Raw genomic sequence first — 19,268 nt, 5'->3', positions numbered from 1 at the left:
TAAGTAACGTGCCGCAAGTACTGCTTGCGTGGTCCACTTGTGAGTTGTCCAATTTCCTCGAAAACTATCAGCAACAATGGCCAAGAAACACAGAAGTCTGGCATCCGGGCTGGCGCTCACATCTCTGGCAGGTGCGCAGCAGGTCCTCAATGATCCGAAATCGGCTTGCTCGAACTTCGCTTCTACGTTCACGTATCCAAACGTAACGATCAATTTTTCCGAGCATGTTGCTGCTGGAACAAACCTCACTTTTGATCAATCAACACCCGAGCTGCAATCATGCGGAAGAGCATCTCAAGTCGTCCCAGTCGATCTTTGCAGAGTGGCATTCTACGTTGCGACCAGCAACCGATCTGGCATAACGGCTGAAGCTTGGCTGCCTTCGAATTGGACAGGCAGATATATGTCCACTGGCAATGGAGGCTTGAATGGCTGCATTTCATATGAAGACATAGCCTACGGCACGGAATTTGGCTTTGCAGCTGTTGGCAACAACAATGGCCACAACGGCACAGGTGGCACTTCATTCTATCAAAACGCCGATGTGGTGCAGGATTTTGCATGGAGATCAATTTACACCGAGACCAAAGTCGGCAAAGAGCTTACCAAAGCATTCTACGGCGAAGATCTCTCCAAGAGCTACTATCTTGGCTGCTCGACAGGAGGGCGACAGGGTTTCAAAATGGCTCAAGACCATCCTGATCTCTTTGATGGCATTCTTGCTGGAGCGCCTGCCCTTGCATTCAACAACCTCTCCTCCTGGTCTGGCCATTTTCACCCGATCATTGGCTCGAACACTTCAGAAACATACCTGACTCCAGCAAAATGGAATCTGGTGCATGCGGACATCCTGAAGCAGTGCGACTCGCTCGACGGAGCCGAAGATGGTGTCATCGAAGATCCCAGTCTATGTCACTATAAGCCGGTTGCATTGCAGTGCGCCTCCAACGCCACAAACACGACCAATTGTCTCACTGCTCCACAGGTCAAGACGGTTACAGGCGTCTTCGCACCATACTATGGCGAGAATGGTGACTTGATCTATCCGCGCATGCAACCGGGCTCAGAGTCCGTCGCATCGCGTCTTTACTACAATGGCCAGCCATTCCCCTACACGACCGACTGGTATCGTTACGCCATCTTGCAGGATCCCAACTGGGACCCTAGCATTCTCAACGCATCTCTTGCCGCCTATGCAGCTTCACTGAACCCTTTTAACATCGAAACTTGGTCTGGGGATCTGAGCGCTTTCCAGAAGCGAGGCGGTAAACTTCTCACTTACCATGGCTTGATGGATGGTATTATTTCAAGTGCGAATTCTCCACGATACTATGAGCATGTGGCCACTACAATGGGCCTCTCTCCCTCAGAGCTGGACTCTTTCTATCGCTTCTTCCGCATCTCAGGACTAGGGCATTGCTCAGGCGGAGACGGTGCTTGGCACATCGGACAGGAAACTGAAGGCGAGTCTGGAGCGGAGAGAAATGTGCTGCAGAGGATCATCGATTGGGTTGAGAAGGGGGATGCTCCAGTGACTGTCACCGGTGTTCGATACGTCAATGACACGAAGAGTGAGGGCATTGACTACGAGAGAAAGCATTGCAAGTATCCATTGAGGAACAAGTATGTTGGGCCGGGTAGCTGGAAGGAGGCGGATGCTTGGACGTGTGTTGAGTAAGCCGATGTTCAGACCCGAGCTTAGCGATGAAATCAATCTACTTCAAACAATCTGTACATTCCGCCTTTGATCTAGGATGTAGTGGTGCTCGATGCTTCCAACTGTGCTCCAGGGCTCATCTCGATGTCCTCATTCGCCTCAATCCAGGAAACTCGAAGTCGACCAGCCGACTCACGATCCAGCATAAAATCCCACTGAGGTGTGAAACCAGTCTTTGCAGCTACCTCGTGTCCTCGCAAAAGATTCCTGTATAGCTTGGAGAAAGGTCCAAGAACGACATACACCTCTCCATTATGTCGCAACATTGCCGCCGAGCGTCTCTCTGGTGTAAGCCACTCAGCAACAGTGAACTGGAAGAAAAAGATGCCTTCTGTTGGTGCTGCTGGCTTGTATGTCACGAGTGCGCACAGCGATGCTCGATCCTTGCTGATAGTGCGGGATCGTACGGAGAAGATGAATTGTAGCGCATCGAATGTTAATCGTGATATGTCGACCAGGCGAGTTTTCCATGCGCGCTGAACACACCACTTTTGGCACCGGTCCTGTCTCTCGAAGACGGTCTGGAAGATGTCCCAGGAGCAGCCGAATCCAAGATCTGAGAAGATGGCGCCGGACCTGGAGCTCACTTCATCCGACGTGAGCGATGTTGTTGGTACGTAGTACACGTCTTGATCTCCGTTATTGATGCACAGCAGTTGTTGTTGGTACAGACTTGCATCATTCCCCAGAGAGAGCAGTACTGCAACTTCTAAGTCAACAACTTCTGTGTCAGTTGTCGGGTGTTTAATCTGCAGAGGGTCGATGTAGGCGAAGTCCATGATCTGCAAGTTCCCAAAGGCAGCACACTCTGCGAACACGCTTGACAGTGCGTCAACCACGACTTCAATACATTTTGCTGTCTGTTCTTGTCGTGGGACCCGTATATATGGGCAGACGATTGTACGATAATCATCGTGCAGGAGATTGAAGAGCTGCAATGAGTTGCCGATGTAGAGGTAGAAAATTAGAGTGAGATTCTCGAAGTGAAAAGCAGACTTGCATCCCTTGGGCTTGAACATCGGGCTTCTCCCGCATGTCTCCAGAACGTTTGAGGGATTGTCTTGAAGCCAATGCGTGCCGAGTAAACGTTGATGAGGGGAGTCTAGAATGTTCATGGTTGTATTTAGCAGTCTCGGTCTCAGAATCAAGCTCACATGTAGAAGTATGGCGAGCTGTTTGCTTAGTAGGCAAGCGTTTCTATGTCTACACTGAATACGCAAAGCTTACATTTCAGTCAATAGCTTCCTTCAACAATCGCGGAGCATATAGTCAACGCCATCACAGGACACATAATAAGCGTGGTGACGATCGGCATTCTCAATGAATGCACAAGAGTCCTATGCCTATGCCCGAGCACACACCTCAGGCACATCACAGATCACCTCGAAGCCCTGTAGCAAACAACATGTCAGCTCATCGAGATCCTTCGCTCATCGAAGTGGAAACGCAACAATCACTCACCAGATCCTTGCCAGGAGTCTTGCTGCAATCACCCTCGATCGGAGCAAACCTGTACAAAGCTTCAAGCGTCGTATTGGGCGAGCGATTGAAGATGATCGGAGCATTGGGCTCCTCATCCTTGAGCAGATTCACGATCTCTGTGAACTCCACAGTAACGTCTTGACGATTCGAGCCGCGTGCGCCAAAGCCAACACCGGTGACCTCCCAATTGGTTCCCTTCATGCGGTCTCGGAGCGTCTTAAGAGGTGTTTCGGGGCCGCGAAGGACAGCTGAGATGTTTGTTAGATGTGACGACTATCAAATTCGTAATCTAGTAATCGATACTCCTGAGATTGTAGCCAGCTTTGCGAATGTTCTCGGCATCAAGTCTGAGTGCGGCTTCTACTCTGGCTGGGTCGAAGCCTTGAGCGATCACCAGTGGGTGATAGGGCGGGAAGCCGCTGCTTGCCGTTAGTGACGACGCATGCTTCCGGAGCATAGAAAGACTGACGTGAAGAAGACATCGGTCTTGCCGCAACGGTTCTTGCTGGTTCTTGGTTCGAGGGCAGCTGCTGCAGCTACGCTCAAGTAGCAGAATGAGCAGAAGAGTGCACTGAAGTTGACCATGTTGCGGACTGAGAAGCAATGAGCTCTAGATGGTGGATTGAAGTGCCTCGCTCACATGCTGCAAGAGCTGACATCTAGTCTTTGTAGGTGTGTTCGGTACCGGACGTCTTCCTCGTTGCCCGCCAAGTATGCATGCAAGGAGTGCCATGCCATATCGTCGAAACTTTGTTCTTGACCACGATCCAGTACTGTGCACAAGCTCTCAGCCCTACTGAACAAGCGATCCTATAAGCCCTCACAGTCAATGCATCGTCAGTTTCGGGCCGGTTTGCTGTGAGTGCATAAGGATTTGTTCAGAGCATGAGCATATGCCCGGCATAGGGAAATTGTGTATCGGTCTCGACGCCCTGGGGCAATCAAAGACTCCGGATCATCCGTCTCACCGACCGCTCGCCATGTTTGGCTTGCTTTGTGTATGTCGACTCGTGCGTTTGCAGCAGCTCGGAACCACAACTTCTTTTGAAGCCACGAAGTCTAAGTAGCGAGAGGGGTCCTCGCGTGGCAGACTCGTGGCTGGCTGTGCCAAGGAGCTCCAGGCGTGAAGCTCGCCAATGCCATCGCTAATGTGGCGTTGAACAGTCATCATTGGTGCATATGCCTGAAGTGGACATACTGGTCGCTGCAAGCGGGACACTCTCGGCCTCCATGCATCGCCATGCGTTGACGTGGCAATGGATCACGAATCCATTAGTTGTATCTTGGATCACGCGACAAGCTTGCTTCAGAAGTTTCGTACTGCACGTAGGATTGCCATAATGATAGGAGGTCGCTGCTGGTACCAGCTAAGAGTCGCAAGTAGTTCGTCAGGTCTCGGCTTGCTACTTGCGTGTTAAGCTTGTGGAATTGATGAAGGACCAATTTGTTCTGGTGACCCCGTCACAATCGTCTATTCGTGATCTCGTCTATTATCTATATCTCATGTCAGCATCATTGTTGATATCTCGCTGCGTGATCTAAAACGGCACGTCCATGTCCTCAACGCTCTCCTCTTGCTTTGCCGATCCATTTGCAGTAGCGGCATTCCCTTCCGCGATCTCCCTGATGAATGCAATTAAGGGCGCGATGCTGGCCTTCTGTGTCGGCAAAAAGTGTCCGCCAGGATGAAATACCACTCTCGACACACCACCATCCGTTCCCTTCCCATCCACACAACTGTCGACCAATTGCATAGCTCGCTCCTCGCTCACAACCGTGTCCACACTCCCGATGAAATGTTGCATCGGCGTGGTAATTTTCGGCTCATAAAACGCCTTGTATATCGGGTGTCGACTCGCTCCAAATCCCGAGTAACTCACTGCGAACTTCAGCTGCGGATGCACCACGCTATCTGCACCTTCCTCTCCCACGAAAGATTTTGGAAAACTCATTCCTCCTTTCGCTTCCAACGCCTCAAAAGCTTCCCTTCTCCCAGGCTCTAATAGGGCAGCCAACATTCCCGCCGCACTTCCTCCTTGTGAAAATCCAATAACTCCATCAAATGGCCCTTCCTCTCGTAATATCCGCGCTATAGCTTCAAGCCCCTCCTCTAACCCATCATACAGATACGGTTCCGAGTCACCTTTGCGTTTCCACCAGCCATAAGCTTCATCTCTAAGATCTTCGGGCTCGGCGACTCCGCCAGGTGTGTCGGTGTATGAGAGCTTCATGGGAGCTGTTGGGTACACGAATTCGAGGCCGCCAGGATAAGATTTGAGATGGCCGGGCTTAGGAGCAGCAGGGAAGGCCTTGTCGAGAGACTTCTTGAGGGCTTTAGTCTTGATCTCGAAGAGGGGTCCGCATTGCGTGAAGCCGTGGAGCATGAGAATGCGGAGACTTTGAGGTTGAGGTGACATGATGTCGTTTGCGATGCAAGAATTCTGGCTTCTTGTCTTAAGCTTTCTGGGATCGATATGGACCGAGTAGTGGCGAGAATAACTTGTTATATGAGAAATTTGCTTGCGAGATCGGAGCACTGTCCGATATGCTGGTAGACAGCCTTTCATGCGTATGCACAGTCTGCCATTGGAATGGAGTGAAGTGGAGTGAAGAATGTGACCTTGGTGAATGCATGAACGATGGAGATGGATTTGTGACACAGAAGTGGCGCTAGTGGAGTGGACCCCTGCCCGGATCGGCCAAGTGAGGCAAGATTCCGCTGCAAGCTGTCCTCCGCGCTGGCATTTCGAGAACACGGACACTGCACCTCCCTTCCACCACCCACCACTCTACAACATCCGCCGCACACCACCACCGCGAACCCCACGCCGACGATACTCTCACCGCCTTCTGTCGAATAACCGTCGCTGTAAACCCCACGCTCACATCACAATGGACCAAGCAAAGGAGCTTCTGGAGATGCCTCGCGAGTTCGTCAAGGACGGCCGCCAATTCATCACGCGATGCAGCAAGCGTACGTGTACATTATGCGTGGACGTCACATGCGAATGCGCGGAACACGGATACTGACAAGTGCATGTAGCCGACAAGCGCGAGTTCCTCCGCATCTCACAAGCAGTCGGGATGGGCTTCTTGATCATGGGCGTGATTGGATATATCGTCAAGTTGAGTAAGTGTCGCGTGGTATTCGTCCAGTCTGCTGAAACGGGAACTGATCGAACACCCTTTAGTCCACATTCCTGTAAACAACATCTTGGTCGGCGGCGCATAGATGAGGAAAAGCATAGTCGGGCGGTACGAACAGAGGAGCTTGGGCACGAGCGGTGATTGGAGTCTCGAGCGCCTACAATGGCGTCGTGGCTCACGCGCATGGACCAGTTGTCGAAATTCAGATTTCAAGGCTATGTCCTGAGGATACCAGCATAGCAAGGCGTTGGGGCGGAAAAAAGAGATACCATGGGCAGGACCGATCTGTCTTGTGCAAGGGAGTGTCCCGCGGATCTTAACAACAGTACGTCCAGCAGGGCGCCGCAAAATGTATATGGTACAGTTGTGTCGCAGGAAGCAATCAAAATTGTCAAGACCCATGTTCGATCTCTCTGCATCCACTCTGACCGAGCTATACTGGTATCAAAGAGAACAGCATAATAATCATTAGGATGCTGGCTCAGCCATATCAAATCACCAACGTTAGAGCGGGCCATTTTTTGAGAGGTTCGGAGAGTTGTCAGAGGTCTCGCTGTACTTCCAAATTCAAATGGTATTGGAAGCAGCAGCCAGTCTGGTCCTTGTAAAGGGCCACTGTGCCTCTCGAGTTGTGCTTGTACATGACAGCATTGTGTGCCTCTCAAGTCGAGGCACGCTAGTCGTCCGACTACCCACTGTCCAGCTGCTCGTGGCGCAACAGCATACAACACCCCAACCCAAGTCCAAGCCGTCTCGATCGATCATCTCTCTGAGAAATCTCTATCCTCGCCATCGCGACCCCCGTTCCACGTTATCGCGCGCTAATGGAACATGGGTGCTCATCTGTGGGTATCTCTGATAGTAAGTCTCCCTATCGTCCCAACTCGGAACTTTGACCTCCTTTCCCTCATACCCAAGAACCAACCTTCTCAAGATCAACTTCCTCAGAAACGCCGCTTCCCACCACACCTTCTCTCCGATTTTTCTGTGAATCTCCTGCTCACTCAGAATTCCCAGGATGCAGTCAGCCATCAGACTCGTCAGCGGCGTATCTCTCCGCAGGTACTCCCACATTTCTTCAGACGTCGTAGCCAGTCTATGCCACTCGTCCATACACTCGACAACCACAGCACCCAAATTTTCGATCTGGAAGATAGCGTCCATGATCGCATTACAATACTCGAAGTCGTGCGTGTTTCGGTCTCCGAAGAACCAAGTCGCCAAATGAGCTTGGAGGGTGAACACGTCGAGTTGCAAAGGAGTTATTGCGCCAGAGATGCCAGACAGTGCAGCTCGGGCTCGAGCCTGTTCTCGAGCATGGGCGGAGAAATCCTTCAAACTGCCAGTGACGAATCCGAGATAGTGGGCAAAGAGTGTAGTGGGGAGCTCAGGCAGTTCGAAGACTCTCTCCTCGGGGCTTTCGTCGAAATAATGGGGAGGGAAATATGAAGTGTGCCTTTCGAGGAGTTCTGCTGCGATTGTGTAGGCGACTTTGGGATCCGAGTCGGTGCCTGTGCCGGTGATGATGGTAATGGGTCTCGACGTGTCGCAGCTATTCAGTGGTCAGCAATGTGGAAATGCTTCAAGGAAGAGACTGCGTACTCGAGGACATAGTGCACCGTTGGCTGTGATGGGTGCGTGCCCGTAGCACTGGCGTCGTTCTGAATGGTGTCCGCATCCATCTGGTTGGTATCTTCCGTCTGGTTGGTATTCTCGTTCATCTGATTGGCAGAAGTCGCGCAAAGGCTTCTTTCGTCTCTCAAATGCTCGGAGGCTCTGGGCTGGGTAGCTGGGCCTAGGGCGGAATTGTGTCGCAGGCAATTGTCTGAGACACCAGTACATTCCACCGGCGACTGTGCTTTCTCGTTGCCTGAGCTGGTATTCTCGTCGACTGGCATCTTGCTTGCTCGCACCGCCAATGGTCAACCCGGCGGAGAATGATCCAGTAGAGACTTGTTCTTCCTATTTCGATCCGTTAGAACAATCCCTAAAAAGTGACTACAATTGCGGCATCACTTTGAGCGTTTATGGCTTGCGCTTGCAAAGTGAATGGGTGAACGCGTGTATTGCAGTTCGTTCACGAGCATAGATGCCTAGGTGGCCCGGCCAATTTGACCGAAAGCTCTGTTTGCTAGAACATTGCCTCGCGAGCTGCAGCGATGCGCCACATGCAGCTCCAACGCTAGCGTTCACTGACCTAACTTGATACCCACCTCTTGCGAACATCGTTGGCGACAATCATCTCGGCGCCAAAAAACATATCCCAGCGGAACAGCCAAGGCTACAAGATGGCATCTGGAGTCATGTATGCTCGAGTGCCGCCACTTGCTCGCCGATGGCCGTTGCTAATATGGTCTCCAGCTCTGATTTCGCCGAAGTCGTGGCTCTTCAGTCCGGAGATGGTATGACACGCATGCTCGTGCATAAGGATATCATCACCAAGAAGTCGCTCCGCCTTCAGCGAGAGCTGGTCAGCCAAGACCTATATCGTCTAGCTGACTGGCCTGCGACCACATACCTCGCCGACTCTCTCGATGCGCTGAAGCTATACGTCACATGGTGCTACACCGGATCTGTCAGCGAGGACGTCACAAGGAGGGATTCTTCTGGCGACTGGCTGATTGCATTTGCGGAATACAAGTGTGGACTGTGGCTCCTTGACGCCCAGTATGCCAACGCAATCATGGACAAGTTGATGGAGCAGGACTTCGATGCTAGGACCTTGATTGACCACTGCTGCGAAATGGTTCAACATGGTCTGGAGCGCTTGAAGATCTGGCAGTGGTACATCCACCGTCTCGCGGCGAAGATATCGAGTGACGATCTGATTCGGAGTGGCAAAGAACAAAAGTACTGTGAGCCTGAGGGCCTCCCACGAGTGCTTCTGGAAGATGTCCTCTTTGAGATGACGAAGTGCCGCGAGCAATCTGAGGTCTCCACTGCTGGACCCATCTCAGCGGATCGCGAGAAGTATCACATGAGCGAGGAGACCGTGGAAGGATTTTGGGAAGCTTGGGTCACGAACGAGGAAGTGTTTTGATGCCGATCCACAGGGGACATTTCATCTTGAACCAGATGCGCTTGCGGGTCGTGACAGAATATCCGCGACTTCGGCCGCTTTGACCAGTTTGATGCACTACGCGCAAGCTGCGTTAAGCAGAGATCGCGAAGACCAACCTGCGAGGCGTCGGTCAGCATCAGATGCACCAGAGCACAGAACACTCACTTTGGCATTCTCAGAGCAGAGTCGTTCACCCCAGCTGCCATGTTTGTACACTATTCGATACATTATGCTTCATGCTATACAGAGTTGCTCCCTCACGAGTCGATCTTGCCCTTCCAGTCCGCAATATGGTCATTGATGACCTTGGCCGCAGCATCAACAGTGAAATTCCTGCCAATAGCCTCCACAAAGTCACCTTCAGGATCTGCAAACACAGAGTCAGTCAGCCACTTGATCCACACCCAAAACAATCATCATCTCACTCACCCATCAAATAAAAGTAAATCGAATGATCCACCAAATAATCCTGCCCAGGCTTCACATCCGGCGGCGTAGAAAAATACACCCTGTACGCCTTACAAACAGCCTTAACCTCATCCCACGTCCCCACCAGCCCCAAAATATCCTCATGAAACTCCTTCAAATACCTCCTCAAAACCTCCGGCGTATCCCTCGCAGGATCGCAAGAAATGAAAACACTCCTCATCTTATCCCCATGCTTCTCTTTCACCCTCTCAATCATCCCCGCCATCTTATCCAATTCCTCAGGACAAATATCCGGACAATGCGTGAAACCAAAGTACACGAGACTATATTTCCCTTTCAAGTTTTCTTCTGTGTATTCGTTGCCGTGATGGTCGATGAGATGGAAAGGTCCACCGACGAGGGGTTTTCCAATGCCTTTGTTGGCTTCGGCGATGCGAGCGCGGGACATGCGGGCTTTTTCGTAGCGAAAGTAGAGGGTTAGACCTCCGCCTGCGACGAGGAAGAGGAGGCCGGCTTGCCAGGAGAAGGGTCCGAGACGGTAGCGCGATTTGGCTTCTTGGACAGTTTTTTGGCGTGCGCGGGGAGTGGATGAGGTGAAGGGACGTGAAGAGATGGTCGTTGTCGGTCGTGAGCGGAGTTCGTGTTTGAGAGTGTTGGCTGTGTTGGTGAAAAGCGTTCTCGGTCGCGATGCTGCGGCGCATTGTCTGCATATGCTCGATTGCGCGGAGCGCATTGAGCTGAGAAGGGGTGCAGCCATGGTGGATGGCGATGTCAATGTTGAAAGTGTGGATGGATTGATCGATGACCAGACGATGTGACCGTGGGTGCCTCAGGCATGCCAAGACTTGATGCTGTACCAACCACAGCCGCAGGTACGACCGTATCGTATGCAAAGAGACAGAAGCAGATCGTAATCATGTTATGGCGATAATTTCTCCCTCAAAGTAGAGATACTGCATGACAAGAATACATGTTTGCTCTAAAGTGTATTGTGTGAGAGCAAGTTCGACATCAGAGAACTTGCACAACATCCTCGCGTTGACCTTTTTCGCAGCGTTGGTCTTTGCGTCCAGGCACCGAGAACAGAGGCAGACATATCATCGTGAGCGGAGATGGTGACTAGCTGGCGACAGTCATTGGTTCACATAATAACATCGAAAGTCCATGGACATCCTTCCTAAAATTCAAGATCGTTAAAGGCCTTCAGCCGGCAGTCCGTCTTGGGACGAGAACGTCAGCACGCCCAGAGGCTTTCGAATACGCATCAGGCCCAATGCGTCTGCCACGAAGCCGAGAGCTTGGGCACAGTGGACTATGACAACATAGATCCTGAGCATAGCAAAAGGCTGCAGCGCCATCCACGCTTGTTGCCTGGAGGCTCTACTCTTGCTGGATGCTGCGACCAGCCAGGTACGCATTGTGTTCGCAAATACACAAAACATCCTTGCGTGGCGGTGGTAATCTCAGCGGAGTGCGAAGGTGTTGCGGAGGTGCCTTTGATGTTGATTACGAGTATTTGGGCGACGGAATGGTATTGACCGGAGCTCAGACGAAGTGGGAGCTGGAGGATAACAACGGGATGCCGTATACGATCGGCAGAGCATTGTTATCGAGTCCGAAGCCGACGGCGAAGGCAACTTGATCATGAGCTCGGCCCGAGTTGTGTTCGGTGAGTAACCATCGGGATGCTCGGTATGGTAGTGAAACCGGCTTCGCACTGTGTGCGTAATTTCGCGTGCGATGATGGAACAACTTCTGGTGGTCATCAGCAGATTTGCGACCTATGCAAGATCACTCTAGCCTTGATGACGACTGGATGCTGGGTCTATCTGGACTTTGTAAGGAATGAGCCAGGAGCATGAAACGGCCGGAACAAGCCGAGTTGCACATGACGCAGCACGTGCTCATACAGTACGAACGTGCAAGGCGATACGATATGGATACCACGTTTGCGATGCCATGGGCGTAGGTAGGCGCTGCCACGTTGTATTTTGTGTTCCGGAGTACAGAATGTCGGGTGGTCAGTCCGCTTCCGCTGTGATATCGCTTGTTCTTGCCATTGGAGCTTCGTCCATTCGTGTTGGACGCCACCAATATGACATCAAGCGAAGCATGTTGATTGAGTCTGCGGATTTGCACGGTCATCTCGACGCAGGCGCGCAGACGCAGAGGTATATTGGTGCATGCATGCAGCGGCTCACGAATCCGCTTCATGCCAAGGCATTGATTCCGCGTGCTCCTGGCTCGACTTTGCGGCGAGTACTGATGCGACCTGCCCGTCTAGGTCAAGTATGTTTCGCCTGAAAGTGAAGCCATCTATTTGCAGCATGATATTTCTGGAAGGCGTGGAAGTGGATGCGGTGGTGTGAAGAAGGCTGTCAAATTGAGGCATGCAGGGCACAAACCTTATGCAGTGACGGAAGTGGAGTCACGGCGGCGAGAGGTTCGTGGCCGGGGCGGAGGAGAATGTGCAGGCGACGGAGATGCTCAGCGCGGTGGCGAGGGGGCGCAGAACCTGGTTCACGGGAGCGCGATGTGTATTGGAGCAGCTGCTGTGCAAAGCGAGCAGGAACAGCGCAGGAGCAGCGAGCAATGGCAAATAATGACGCTTCGGCTGGAAGGCGAGCAGATGCCAAGCCCACTCGTCGTGCTTCGATGTCTGCTGTTCGCTTTCTCTGCCTCCACCACGACGCCTCCAGCACGCAATGGAACGGCACTTCAGGAATGGCTGCATCGACCCCGCGAATTGCAATGGTTCAGGCATGCGCAGGTGCGTCGTGGTGGATGCGCGGATGTCGCGCCGGGGAGGGTGCAAAACAGACTTCCCACGTTTACCGTTAGTTAGCCTCCCATCGTACCGTCGTCATACAGCAGCGTCTGGGCTACATGTTGAACAAGACCCCTCGTCACATATCTATCCCTCGAGCCACCTGCATCTCGTGCATCGCCCATCGCCGCTCCCGTTCTCACTACTCACCACACGCACGCCGAGACTCCTCGTGGAAACAGACATCTTCGCGCAAGACGGAGCGAAAGAGCGCCTCCCTTTCACATGTAACGGCCTTTTCCAGCGCGGCAGGATCCTCCTCGGCTACAATTCAGACAGTCCCTCTGCGGTGCATATATGAAGGCGTAGAGCTTGCATTGGGGCGCAATCAAACCCGCACTCGTTTGAACATCAACTCTCTGCGTGACAGCACCAACACGCATCATGCAATCGCAGCGTCCTTTGGCCGCCGACGCCAGTAGTCTCACGGCCACCGCTGGTAAGGGACCCTTCTCAAATGTCACGTGCACGGTTTCAATGTGGCCATGGCATTGGCACAGATTCCTTCCCAGCCCAGTCCAGCCCAGCCCAGCGTGATGATAATCGCACAAGTCCTGCTTCTCATCAAGCTTACGACGCACAGGTGCCAGCGAACATGACACAGCCATGCAGTCTTCCGGCGCACCTTCCGCTATGCCGCAACGAAAAAAGAAACCAGGACCCAAGCGTGATTCAAAACCTGCTCCCAACGAGAAATTGGAGCGAAACAGACAGGCGCAAAGGTAATGCAGACTGTGCAGCCAGAGATCCATCGTGAACTTATCTCTCTCAGAACACATCGTGAGCGGAAAGAGCAATACACCAAGGAACTCGAACTCGAGGTGATGCGCCTGAAAGAGCTCTTTGTACAAACGACGCGCGAACGAGACGATGCCATTCAATCACGAGATGCCGCCATGCTCGAGAGGGATCGACTTCATGAGGAGAACTTGCGACTACGAGAGCACGTACAACCCGCCGCCGCCACTTCTTCAGCTGGCACAGATTCTGGGTATGAAAGCATGTCCTGGACTTGCGATGCAACCAGGACAAATAGCTTCTCCGACGCCTCTGGCTTTCCTAGTATGACTGCTAATGCGCCGCTCCAGGAGGTAGCGGACCGAGCTCCTCTGGCCAGCACGCACCGACTCAGCATCTGGGACACCGAAGAAACCCGGGGATTCGCGTCTGATGGCCCAATGCTGGACATTCCGACCAGCCAGACCATAATGGCGTGTCAGCGCTCCTCGAGTTCGACAGGACCCATAACCGTGAAGTTGGCCCAAGAGCTGCCGGCGGTGGAGCTCGATTATGATGAGCTTGGTCTGGACTTCATTCTGACGTACGTCACTGCCTTCCTGGTGCACGGAACCCTACTAACAACATTCATAGCCTCGAAAGACCATGTATGGGGCATATACATTACTTGCACGTGCGAGCGCACAATTATCAGGCTTCTGCGGATGGCGGAATGGCCGGGCAGCCCATGGAAGTGCCCGATGATGGAGAGAACCAGCACATATCCGGTCACGCCATGATGGCCACGGCGCCACTCTACACGGACATCATCGAACGTCCAGGCTCGCGATATCCATGCCAAATGCCGCAATTAAAGAGGAAAGACTTGGTGAATCTACTCAATCTGAGTGCCGCGCTAGAAATATCAGAACCGGAAATACCTCCTGTCCGCGCATGGATTAAGTTGATGCAAGATTCAAGGACAAGAGGCTTCGGTGCGCACGATTTTGAGGTGCTCAAGGCTTCATTGTTAAATAAGATACATTGCTACAGGTATGTCAGGCCAGCGACGCGCTTGAACAAAACGCTAACATCAATCCCAGATTCGGCGCTGTCATCGACGAACACGACATTGACGATGCGCTTACGCAGGTTTGTCAGGTCAAGGAAGCAGCTGCTGTAGCTGCAGCTTCTCCACGAGCGAACCCGCGAAAACTCGAGCCATGAGCTGCTCCTTAGGCTGAGACAATATTCCGCATGTCGTCCGCTCGCGGATCACATGGCTCTGAATGTCATTTGCAGCATTGACAGAAAGATTCTAGAGGAATAAATTGACAAGTGATGCGCAGCATGTATGTCAAAAGCACATCGTACACACACACTGGTTGTATCCTTCCATGGTCATGATACAGGTAGGAATCGGACCTTCGAACGTCATATGTATTATTGTACATGCAAGCTGGGTCTCATGCCTTGCTTTGTTCTCATTATTACAGTACTCATGAGAACTTAGAAAGGCAGGAGCTGTCCCACGTGGAAAGCTGCTCGAACGCACTTTGGTCTACAGGCAGCTGGATTGACGGTTTGAATTCCATCACATCTCGCTTGCGGATTGAGCACACCGTGAGTGTGCCTCCATTGCTTGCAAGGCACCGATCCAGCCGCACAGCTGAAAAGACAACTTGTTGCCTCACGCGCGATTCCTGAATTTCCGATTCAGGCCTCCCAGCTGTTCAGCCGTACAATCTGCAAGATCCTCCTGCACCCGAAGTTCGAATCCTTCAGCGCATATCAAGGGCACGAGGGCTGAACGATCCTCTTCGGAGCCGCTGTTTCTATCACAAAGTGTATATTTTGCTGTCCTCCATGCTGCACATTAGCCTCATCGTTTACTTCCGAAAAGACACATTCGAAATCAACTGCAATGATCATGGCCGAGTCCTCGACGCTGACGAAGAACATGAACGCACAAAAGAAGCCAACACAAGTTCTTCTGTGGTCACAAGGTCGGACAGCCTGCCATCTGCTTGAGAGAATGCTCTTCTCCAAACAACCGAATGCCAAAATGCTCTGGCACCCCTTTCTGCAAGGTCGGAGAACACAAGTTCCGCTGTTCCCAGAAGACTCCATCGCCAGGGGAATCCCGGAGGAGACGAGGGGAGAATACCATGAGGCGGTTCACGCCGGAATCAAAGAGTGGGAGAAAGCGCTCGAGGAGGCAGAGAAAGAGGTGAAACCCATCCCACCCCATTACGCCCAAGATTCAACTCCAACCCCACTAGCACAAAAGCAATCACAGCACAAAACCCTCCTCTTCCACGAACACCCCCAATTCGCCCTCGACCCACAACAAGCCATATCCTACATCAACTCCAAAGAACCAACCCTCACCTCCGGCTTCTACCCCAACAAACCCAACCCTCATCCCCTCTCACCTCCTCCTCCACCCCCAAACCCTCCCAATCCTCACCTTCCGCCACCCAGCCTACATTATCCCCTCAGCCTTCAAATTCCTCGTCTACAACACCTCCAACTCAATCCACTCCTCTTCCTCCCCAAATCAAGCCGCCGAAAAATCCTACATGGGAATTTCTCTCGTGACAAGTCTCCACTGGCAGCGCAAACTCTACGAATTCTACAAATTTCACAATATCGATCCACTAGTAGTAGAATCTTCATCGTATCAAAGTTCTCCGACTTTTGTCAGGAAGGTCTGTAAATTGGCGGGTTTGGATCCTGAAGCGGCGGTGTTTGAATGGGATAAGATGGAGGAGGAGGACCAGGAGAAATTGGATCCGCAGGTGAGGTATTTGATGAAGACGTTGAATGATTCGACGGGGTTGAGGGTGGAGTTGGCGAAGAGGGGAATGGGAGAGGGAGAAGATGGAGAGGTGGATTTGGAGGTGTTGGAAGGGGAGTGGAAGAGGGAGTTTGGGGAGGAGGCGGCGGGGTTTATTAGGAGGGAAGTAGAGGCTGGACTGGAGGATTATGCGTTTTTGAGGGAGAGGAGGGTGAGGGAGGATTAGGGAAAGGAGGGCAGTGAGAGGCTTTGGGAAAGTGGAATCTTTGTGAAGTCGTCATTGTCATGTCCTCATTTTCGGTAATGTCGGTTCTCGAGAAATAGCGATGGCGCTGCGCCAACAGAGTTCCCTCTTTCATTCCTCTAGAGGCTGATCTTCGAAGAATACCGCACATCTCACCTCCAAACTATGCCTATCCGGTCCATAGTCGCTTTCCGCTTCAAAGCTTGAATGAAACAACCGATTCGCAACTCCTTTCTTACTATCACAAATCTTCAACAACAGCGCCTCGTTCGGCTTCATCTCAGACGCATAATACCACTTATGCTGGTCTGGCGTCTCCGGAGCAGCACATTGTAGAGCTTCCGAAGTGACCGTCTCGGGGCCATGAGCATATGGATCTCGTTCCCCGTTCTCGAGTATTGCACCTGGTTTATTGCAATTTCCATCGCTGACAAGGACGCTATCCCTTCTATTCGGGAACTGAATTGTGATGGTGCGAATTTCGTCTTCACGAATGCTGGCATAGTCGGCAAAGCAGAGTGCATCTCGCGTGGCAGGATAGTCAAAGGGCCTCCAGACATTGATATAGGCCCAACGACAGTGGTCGAGCGTTTCGGAGTCCTCGGGGAATACCTGTTTAATGCGCTCGCACGAGCCGTTGTAGGATTCGTCTATGAACGTGGGCGTCAGTGAGCTGCATCGCGAGCTTTGCTTGCTGCGCCATATATCGACATACCGCAGTGCACAAATCTTGCATTGCTGGGGCCCACTGAGCGAGCGTCGTCTGGGAGGTCTTTCTCGGCATCGTATGCGTCTTTCCACGACAATCGACGGACCACGTGACCAAAAGGTTTGACCAGGGTAGCACCAGTGACCTTTTTGATCAATTCCGCGCATTCGTCGTAGTAGAGGGTCTGGATGCGCTGTTCATCGTCGAAAGTCTTCTCTGCGGTGTCGCTTTTCACTAGCTGGAAGCCATGTTGATCGAGAGTGAAGTTGTCTTCTTGACCACGAACGTCATTGATTTGCACTTGGACCTGTTTGTACTTGCGACGTTTTTCGCCAGCAGTGCCAGCCCTGTACAGCTTGTCGCCACCATTCTCGGGTTCCAGAAAGTAGTTGAGTGTGGCAGTAACAAATCCAGAAGGGGTCGCAGCCATGTTGGAGGATCTAGACGTTAGTAGCTATTGCAGCTCGTCGGACGATGTGAGCTGCCAATTATACTTCAATCATCCTAGACACAATGTCGGCGTCGGCGCCTTGAGCGGCGCGATCAGCGGATCTCTGCATACAAGGTCAGGTCAGATCACGCGTGACCAAACACAGCTCGCTGCTCTGGGTGACCGAAGACCGAACAAGAAGTGTTGTTTCTTGGACTGCAACCAATGATGAAGACTTCTGTATCGATATATTCGGCTGTCGCGGCAACTCTACACTCCCAGCTGTTGTAAACAGTATGATCGGCCCATGCAGCTGACGTGAAGAGATGTGGGAGCGCGAACTCTGATGGCATAGTGCTGCCTGTGGAGAGAGAGGGAGCGGAAGTCGCAGCAGTGATCTGTTCCTCTCCGGGTTGCTTTCTAGAAGTTACAAGTTGGCAGGAAGAATGCGCTAACAGGTGATGAAGAGGCCGGATGGTCGGAAGTCCGGACAGGGTGTTCGAGCTGTGAGCACCGACAAGCAGAAGCCGAACTCAGAAGAGCTGAGAACCTCTGAGAGGAGAGCGAGCGACAAGGAAGCTGACGCGTTTGTCGAGCTTGGAAAGTAAGAAGTGCTGTGTGAGGTTCCGAAAGCTAAAGTGTACTTTGGAAAAGCTTAGGAGGTACCTTGCTTACCTCCCATAATATGCTTGTCATCACACGTCTGCGCTGCATAGCTCGATTGGCCATACCTTCTACACGATAACGACTACTCAGCGAGTGAGGCATTGTTTCAGATGAACGAGCGCCAGCTTGGGTTGACTGCAGTCGACATCCATCCGGGATCGAAGGTGACTGAGTTCAGCATGTGGCCGAGGTCATGTCCAGGCGCCAGCTGGGAAGCCTACTAACGACAAGGTTGAACATGGTCCGCTCTCGGCTTGCTGGTCTCGAGGATATGCCTTGCTACATTGCGCAAGCGTGCCGTGATGGGTGTGTCCTACAAAGCAATTCGCACATCAAGAACACTCGACGGCATTCGAGGGCGCTGACCTGTACCGGAAAGCTTACGACGATGCCATGTGACGTGTGCGAATCCTGTTGAACACCATGTGCCCGGCGGGAAATGGTGAGAATTGTCTTGTGGCTGATCGCAGAGGTTCTCTCAGATTCTGACTTCCGGACCACACTTTCGAAGGGATTCACAGAAGACCAAATTGCCGAGGACGGGACATGAATAGCTAGAGGAGCTTGCGTTAGGGAACTGGTAATTAGTGAATAACATCTTTGAATAGATCACCGGCGGTTTCCAGTGGGTAGCACTCATAACGCCGAGCTTCCATGAGTTGAGGCATACGGCGCATCGCTACTCTGACGGCATGCCAAAGATAGCAGTAACGCCGCCAGGACAATCGGTGCTGACTGCGCGGCGTTGCGCAGGCGCGTTCACAAGGGCGTGTAACGTCAAGGTCCAATATGCAGCGACCAGAGGACGACCGCTATTTCCTGGTATTGTGGGTGCAACGGGTCCCGAACCTCTGCGGAGTAAATGCAATAAAGTCTCGCCATAGCATGGTGTGAAGTTGCAAAAGCCGATGGAGACAATTCAGCAACAACGTGCCGTTGATGAGCAGGTAGAGATATTGGGCGTAGTCCAGAAGGCTTCCATGCAGTGGCCAAGATGACGGGTTGAACAGTTTGGTCGCGCCGTTGATCCATATTTGTT

The 19,268-nt window shown here is 52.3% G+C and overlaps 11 protein-coding genes across 11 annotated transcripts; 5 read left to right on the top strand and 6 right to left on the bottom strand.

The window, feature by feature from the left end:
* Positions 1 to 76: 76 nt before the first annotated feature.
* On the top strand, positions 77 to 1,678 carry RHO25_002691 (uncharacterized protein; the record flags this gene model as incomplete). Its single annotated transcript, XM_023598249.1, has 1 exon — positions 77 to 1,678. The coding sequence occupies one exon, from the start codon at positions 77 to 79 to the stop codon at positions 1,676 to 1,678; it is 1,602 nt and encodes a 533-aa protein (XP_023455061.1).
* A 71-nt stretch (positions 1,679 to 1,749) lies between these two features.
* On the bottom strand, positions 1,750 to 2,832 carry RHO25_002690 (uncharacterized protein; the record flags this gene model as incomplete). Its single annotated transcript, XM_023598248.1, has 1 exon — positions 1,750 to 2,832. The coding sequence occupies one exon, from the start codon at positions 2,830 to 2,832 to the stop codon at positions 1,750 to 1,752; it is 1,083 nt and encodes a 360-aa protein (XP_023456038.1).
* A 228-nt stretch (positions 2,833 to 3,060) lies between these two features.
* Positions 3,061 to 3,784, bottom strand: RHO25_002689 (uncharacterized protein; the record flags this gene model as incomplete). The annotated part of the gene is made up of 4 exons (XM_023598247.1): positions 3,061 to 3,108; positions 3,179 to 3,447; positions 3,503 to 3,618; positions 3,669 to 3,784. 4 exons carry the CDS (start codon positions 3,782 to 3,784, stop codon positions 3,061 to 3,063), a joined length of 549 nt encoding a protein of 182 aa, XP_023456039.1.
* A 953-nt stretch (positions 3,785 to 4,737) lies between these two features.
* Positions 4,738 to 5,616, bottom strand: RHO25_002688 (uncharacterized protein; the record flags this gene model as incomplete). The annotated part of the gene is made up of 1 exon (XM_023598246.2): positions 4,738 to 5,616. The coding sequence occupies one exon, from the start codon at positions 5,614 to 5,616 to the stop codon at positions 4,738 to 4,740; it is 879 nt and encodes a 292-aa protein (XP_023456036.2).
* A 475-nt stretch (positions 5,617 to 6,091) lies between these two features.
* On the top strand, positions 6,092 to 6,431 carry RHO25_002687 (uncharacterized protein; the record flags this gene model as incomplete). Its single annotated transcript, XM_023598245.2, has 3 exons — positions 6,092 to 6,173; positions 6,243 to 6,329; positions 6,391 to 6,431. 3 exons carry the CDS (start codon positions 6,092 to 6,094, stop codon positions 6,429 to 6,431), a joined length of 210 nt encoding a protein of 69 aa, XP_023456037.1.
* A 695-nt stretch (positions 6,432 to 7,126) lies between these two features.
* RHO25_002686 (uncharacterized protein) lies at positions 7,127 to 8,244 on the bottom strand (the record flags this gene model as incomplete). Its single annotated transcript, XM_023598244.1, has 2 exons — positions 7,127 to 7,898; positions 7,949 to 8,244. The coding sequence occupies 2 exons, from the start codon at positions 8,242 to 8,244 to the stop codon at positions 7,127 to 7,129; spliced, it is 1,068 nt and encodes a 355-aa protein (XP_023455269.1).
* Positions 8,245 to 8,634: 390 nt separating this feature from the next.
* On the top strand, positions 8,635 to 9,386 carry RHO25_002685 (uncharacterized protein; the record flags this gene model as incomplete). Its single annotated transcript, XM_023598243.2, has 2 exons — positions 8,635 to 8,651; positions 8,708 to 9,386. 2 exons carry the CDS (start codon positions 8,635 to 8,637, stop codon positions 9,384 to 9,386), a joined length of 696 nt encoding a protein of 231 aa, XP_023455268.2.
* A 278-nt stretch (positions 9,387 to 9,664) lies between these two features.
* RHO25_002684 (uncharacterized protein) lies at positions 9,665 to 10,593 on the bottom strand (the record flags this gene model as incomplete). The annotated part of the gene is made up of 2 exons (XM_023598242.2): positions 9,665 to 9,774; positions 9,837 to 10,593. The coding sequence occupies 2 exons, from the start codon at positions 10,591 to 10,593 to the stop codon at positions 9,665 to 9,667; spliced, it is 867 nt and encodes a 288-aa protein (XP_023455274.1).
* Positions 10,594 to 13,047: 2,454 nt separating this feature from the next.
* On the top strand, positions 13,048 to 14,607 carry RHO25_002683 (uncharacterized protein; the record flags this gene model as incomplete). Its single annotated transcript, XM_023598241.2, has 5 exons — positions 13,048 to 13,102; positions 13,247 to 13,385; positions 13,436 to 13,984; positions 14,035 to 14,433; positions 14,484 to 14,607. The coding sequence occupies 5 exons, from the start codon at positions 13,048 to 13,050 to the stop codon at positions 14,605 to 14,607; spliced, it is 1,266 nt and encodes a 421-aa protein (XP_023455273.1).
* A 697-nt stretch (positions 14,608 to 15,304) lies between these two features.
* RHO25_002682 (uncharacterized protein) lies at positions 15,305 to 16,406 on the top strand (the record flags this gene model as incomplete). Its single annotated transcript, XM_065602291.1, has 2 exons — positions 15,305 to 15,610; positions 15,663 to 16,406. The coding sequence occupies 2 exons, from the start codon at positions 15,305 to 15,307 to the stop codon at positions 16,404 to 16,406; spliced, it is 1,050 nt and encodes a 349-aa protein (XP_065458363.1).
* Positions 16,407 to 16,535: 129 nt separating this feature from the next.
* RHO25_002681 (uncharacterized protein) lies at positions 16,536 to 17,563 on the bottom strand (the record flags this gene model as incomplete). Its single annotated transcript, XM_023598240.2, has 2 exons — positions 16,536 to 17,074; positions 17,140 to 17,563. The coding sequence occupies 2 exons, from the start codon at positions 17,561 to 17,563 to the stop codon at positions 16,536 to 16,538; spliced, it is 963 nt and encodes a 320-aa protein (XP_023455272.1).
* Between the last annotated feature and the right edge of the window lie 1,705 nt (positions 17,564 to 19,268).

Source organism: Cercospora beticola, chromosome 2 (genome assembly GCF_033473495.1).
Source record: "Cercospora beticola chromosome 2, complete sequence".
Lineage (NCBI taxonomy): Eukaryota > Fungi > Ascomycota > Dothideomycetes > Mycosphaerellales > Mycosphaerellaceae > Cercospora > Cercospora beticola.
The sequence above is the reverse complement of the archived record's forward strand: the minus strand, read 5'-3'. Positions and strand labels throughout refer to the sequence as shown.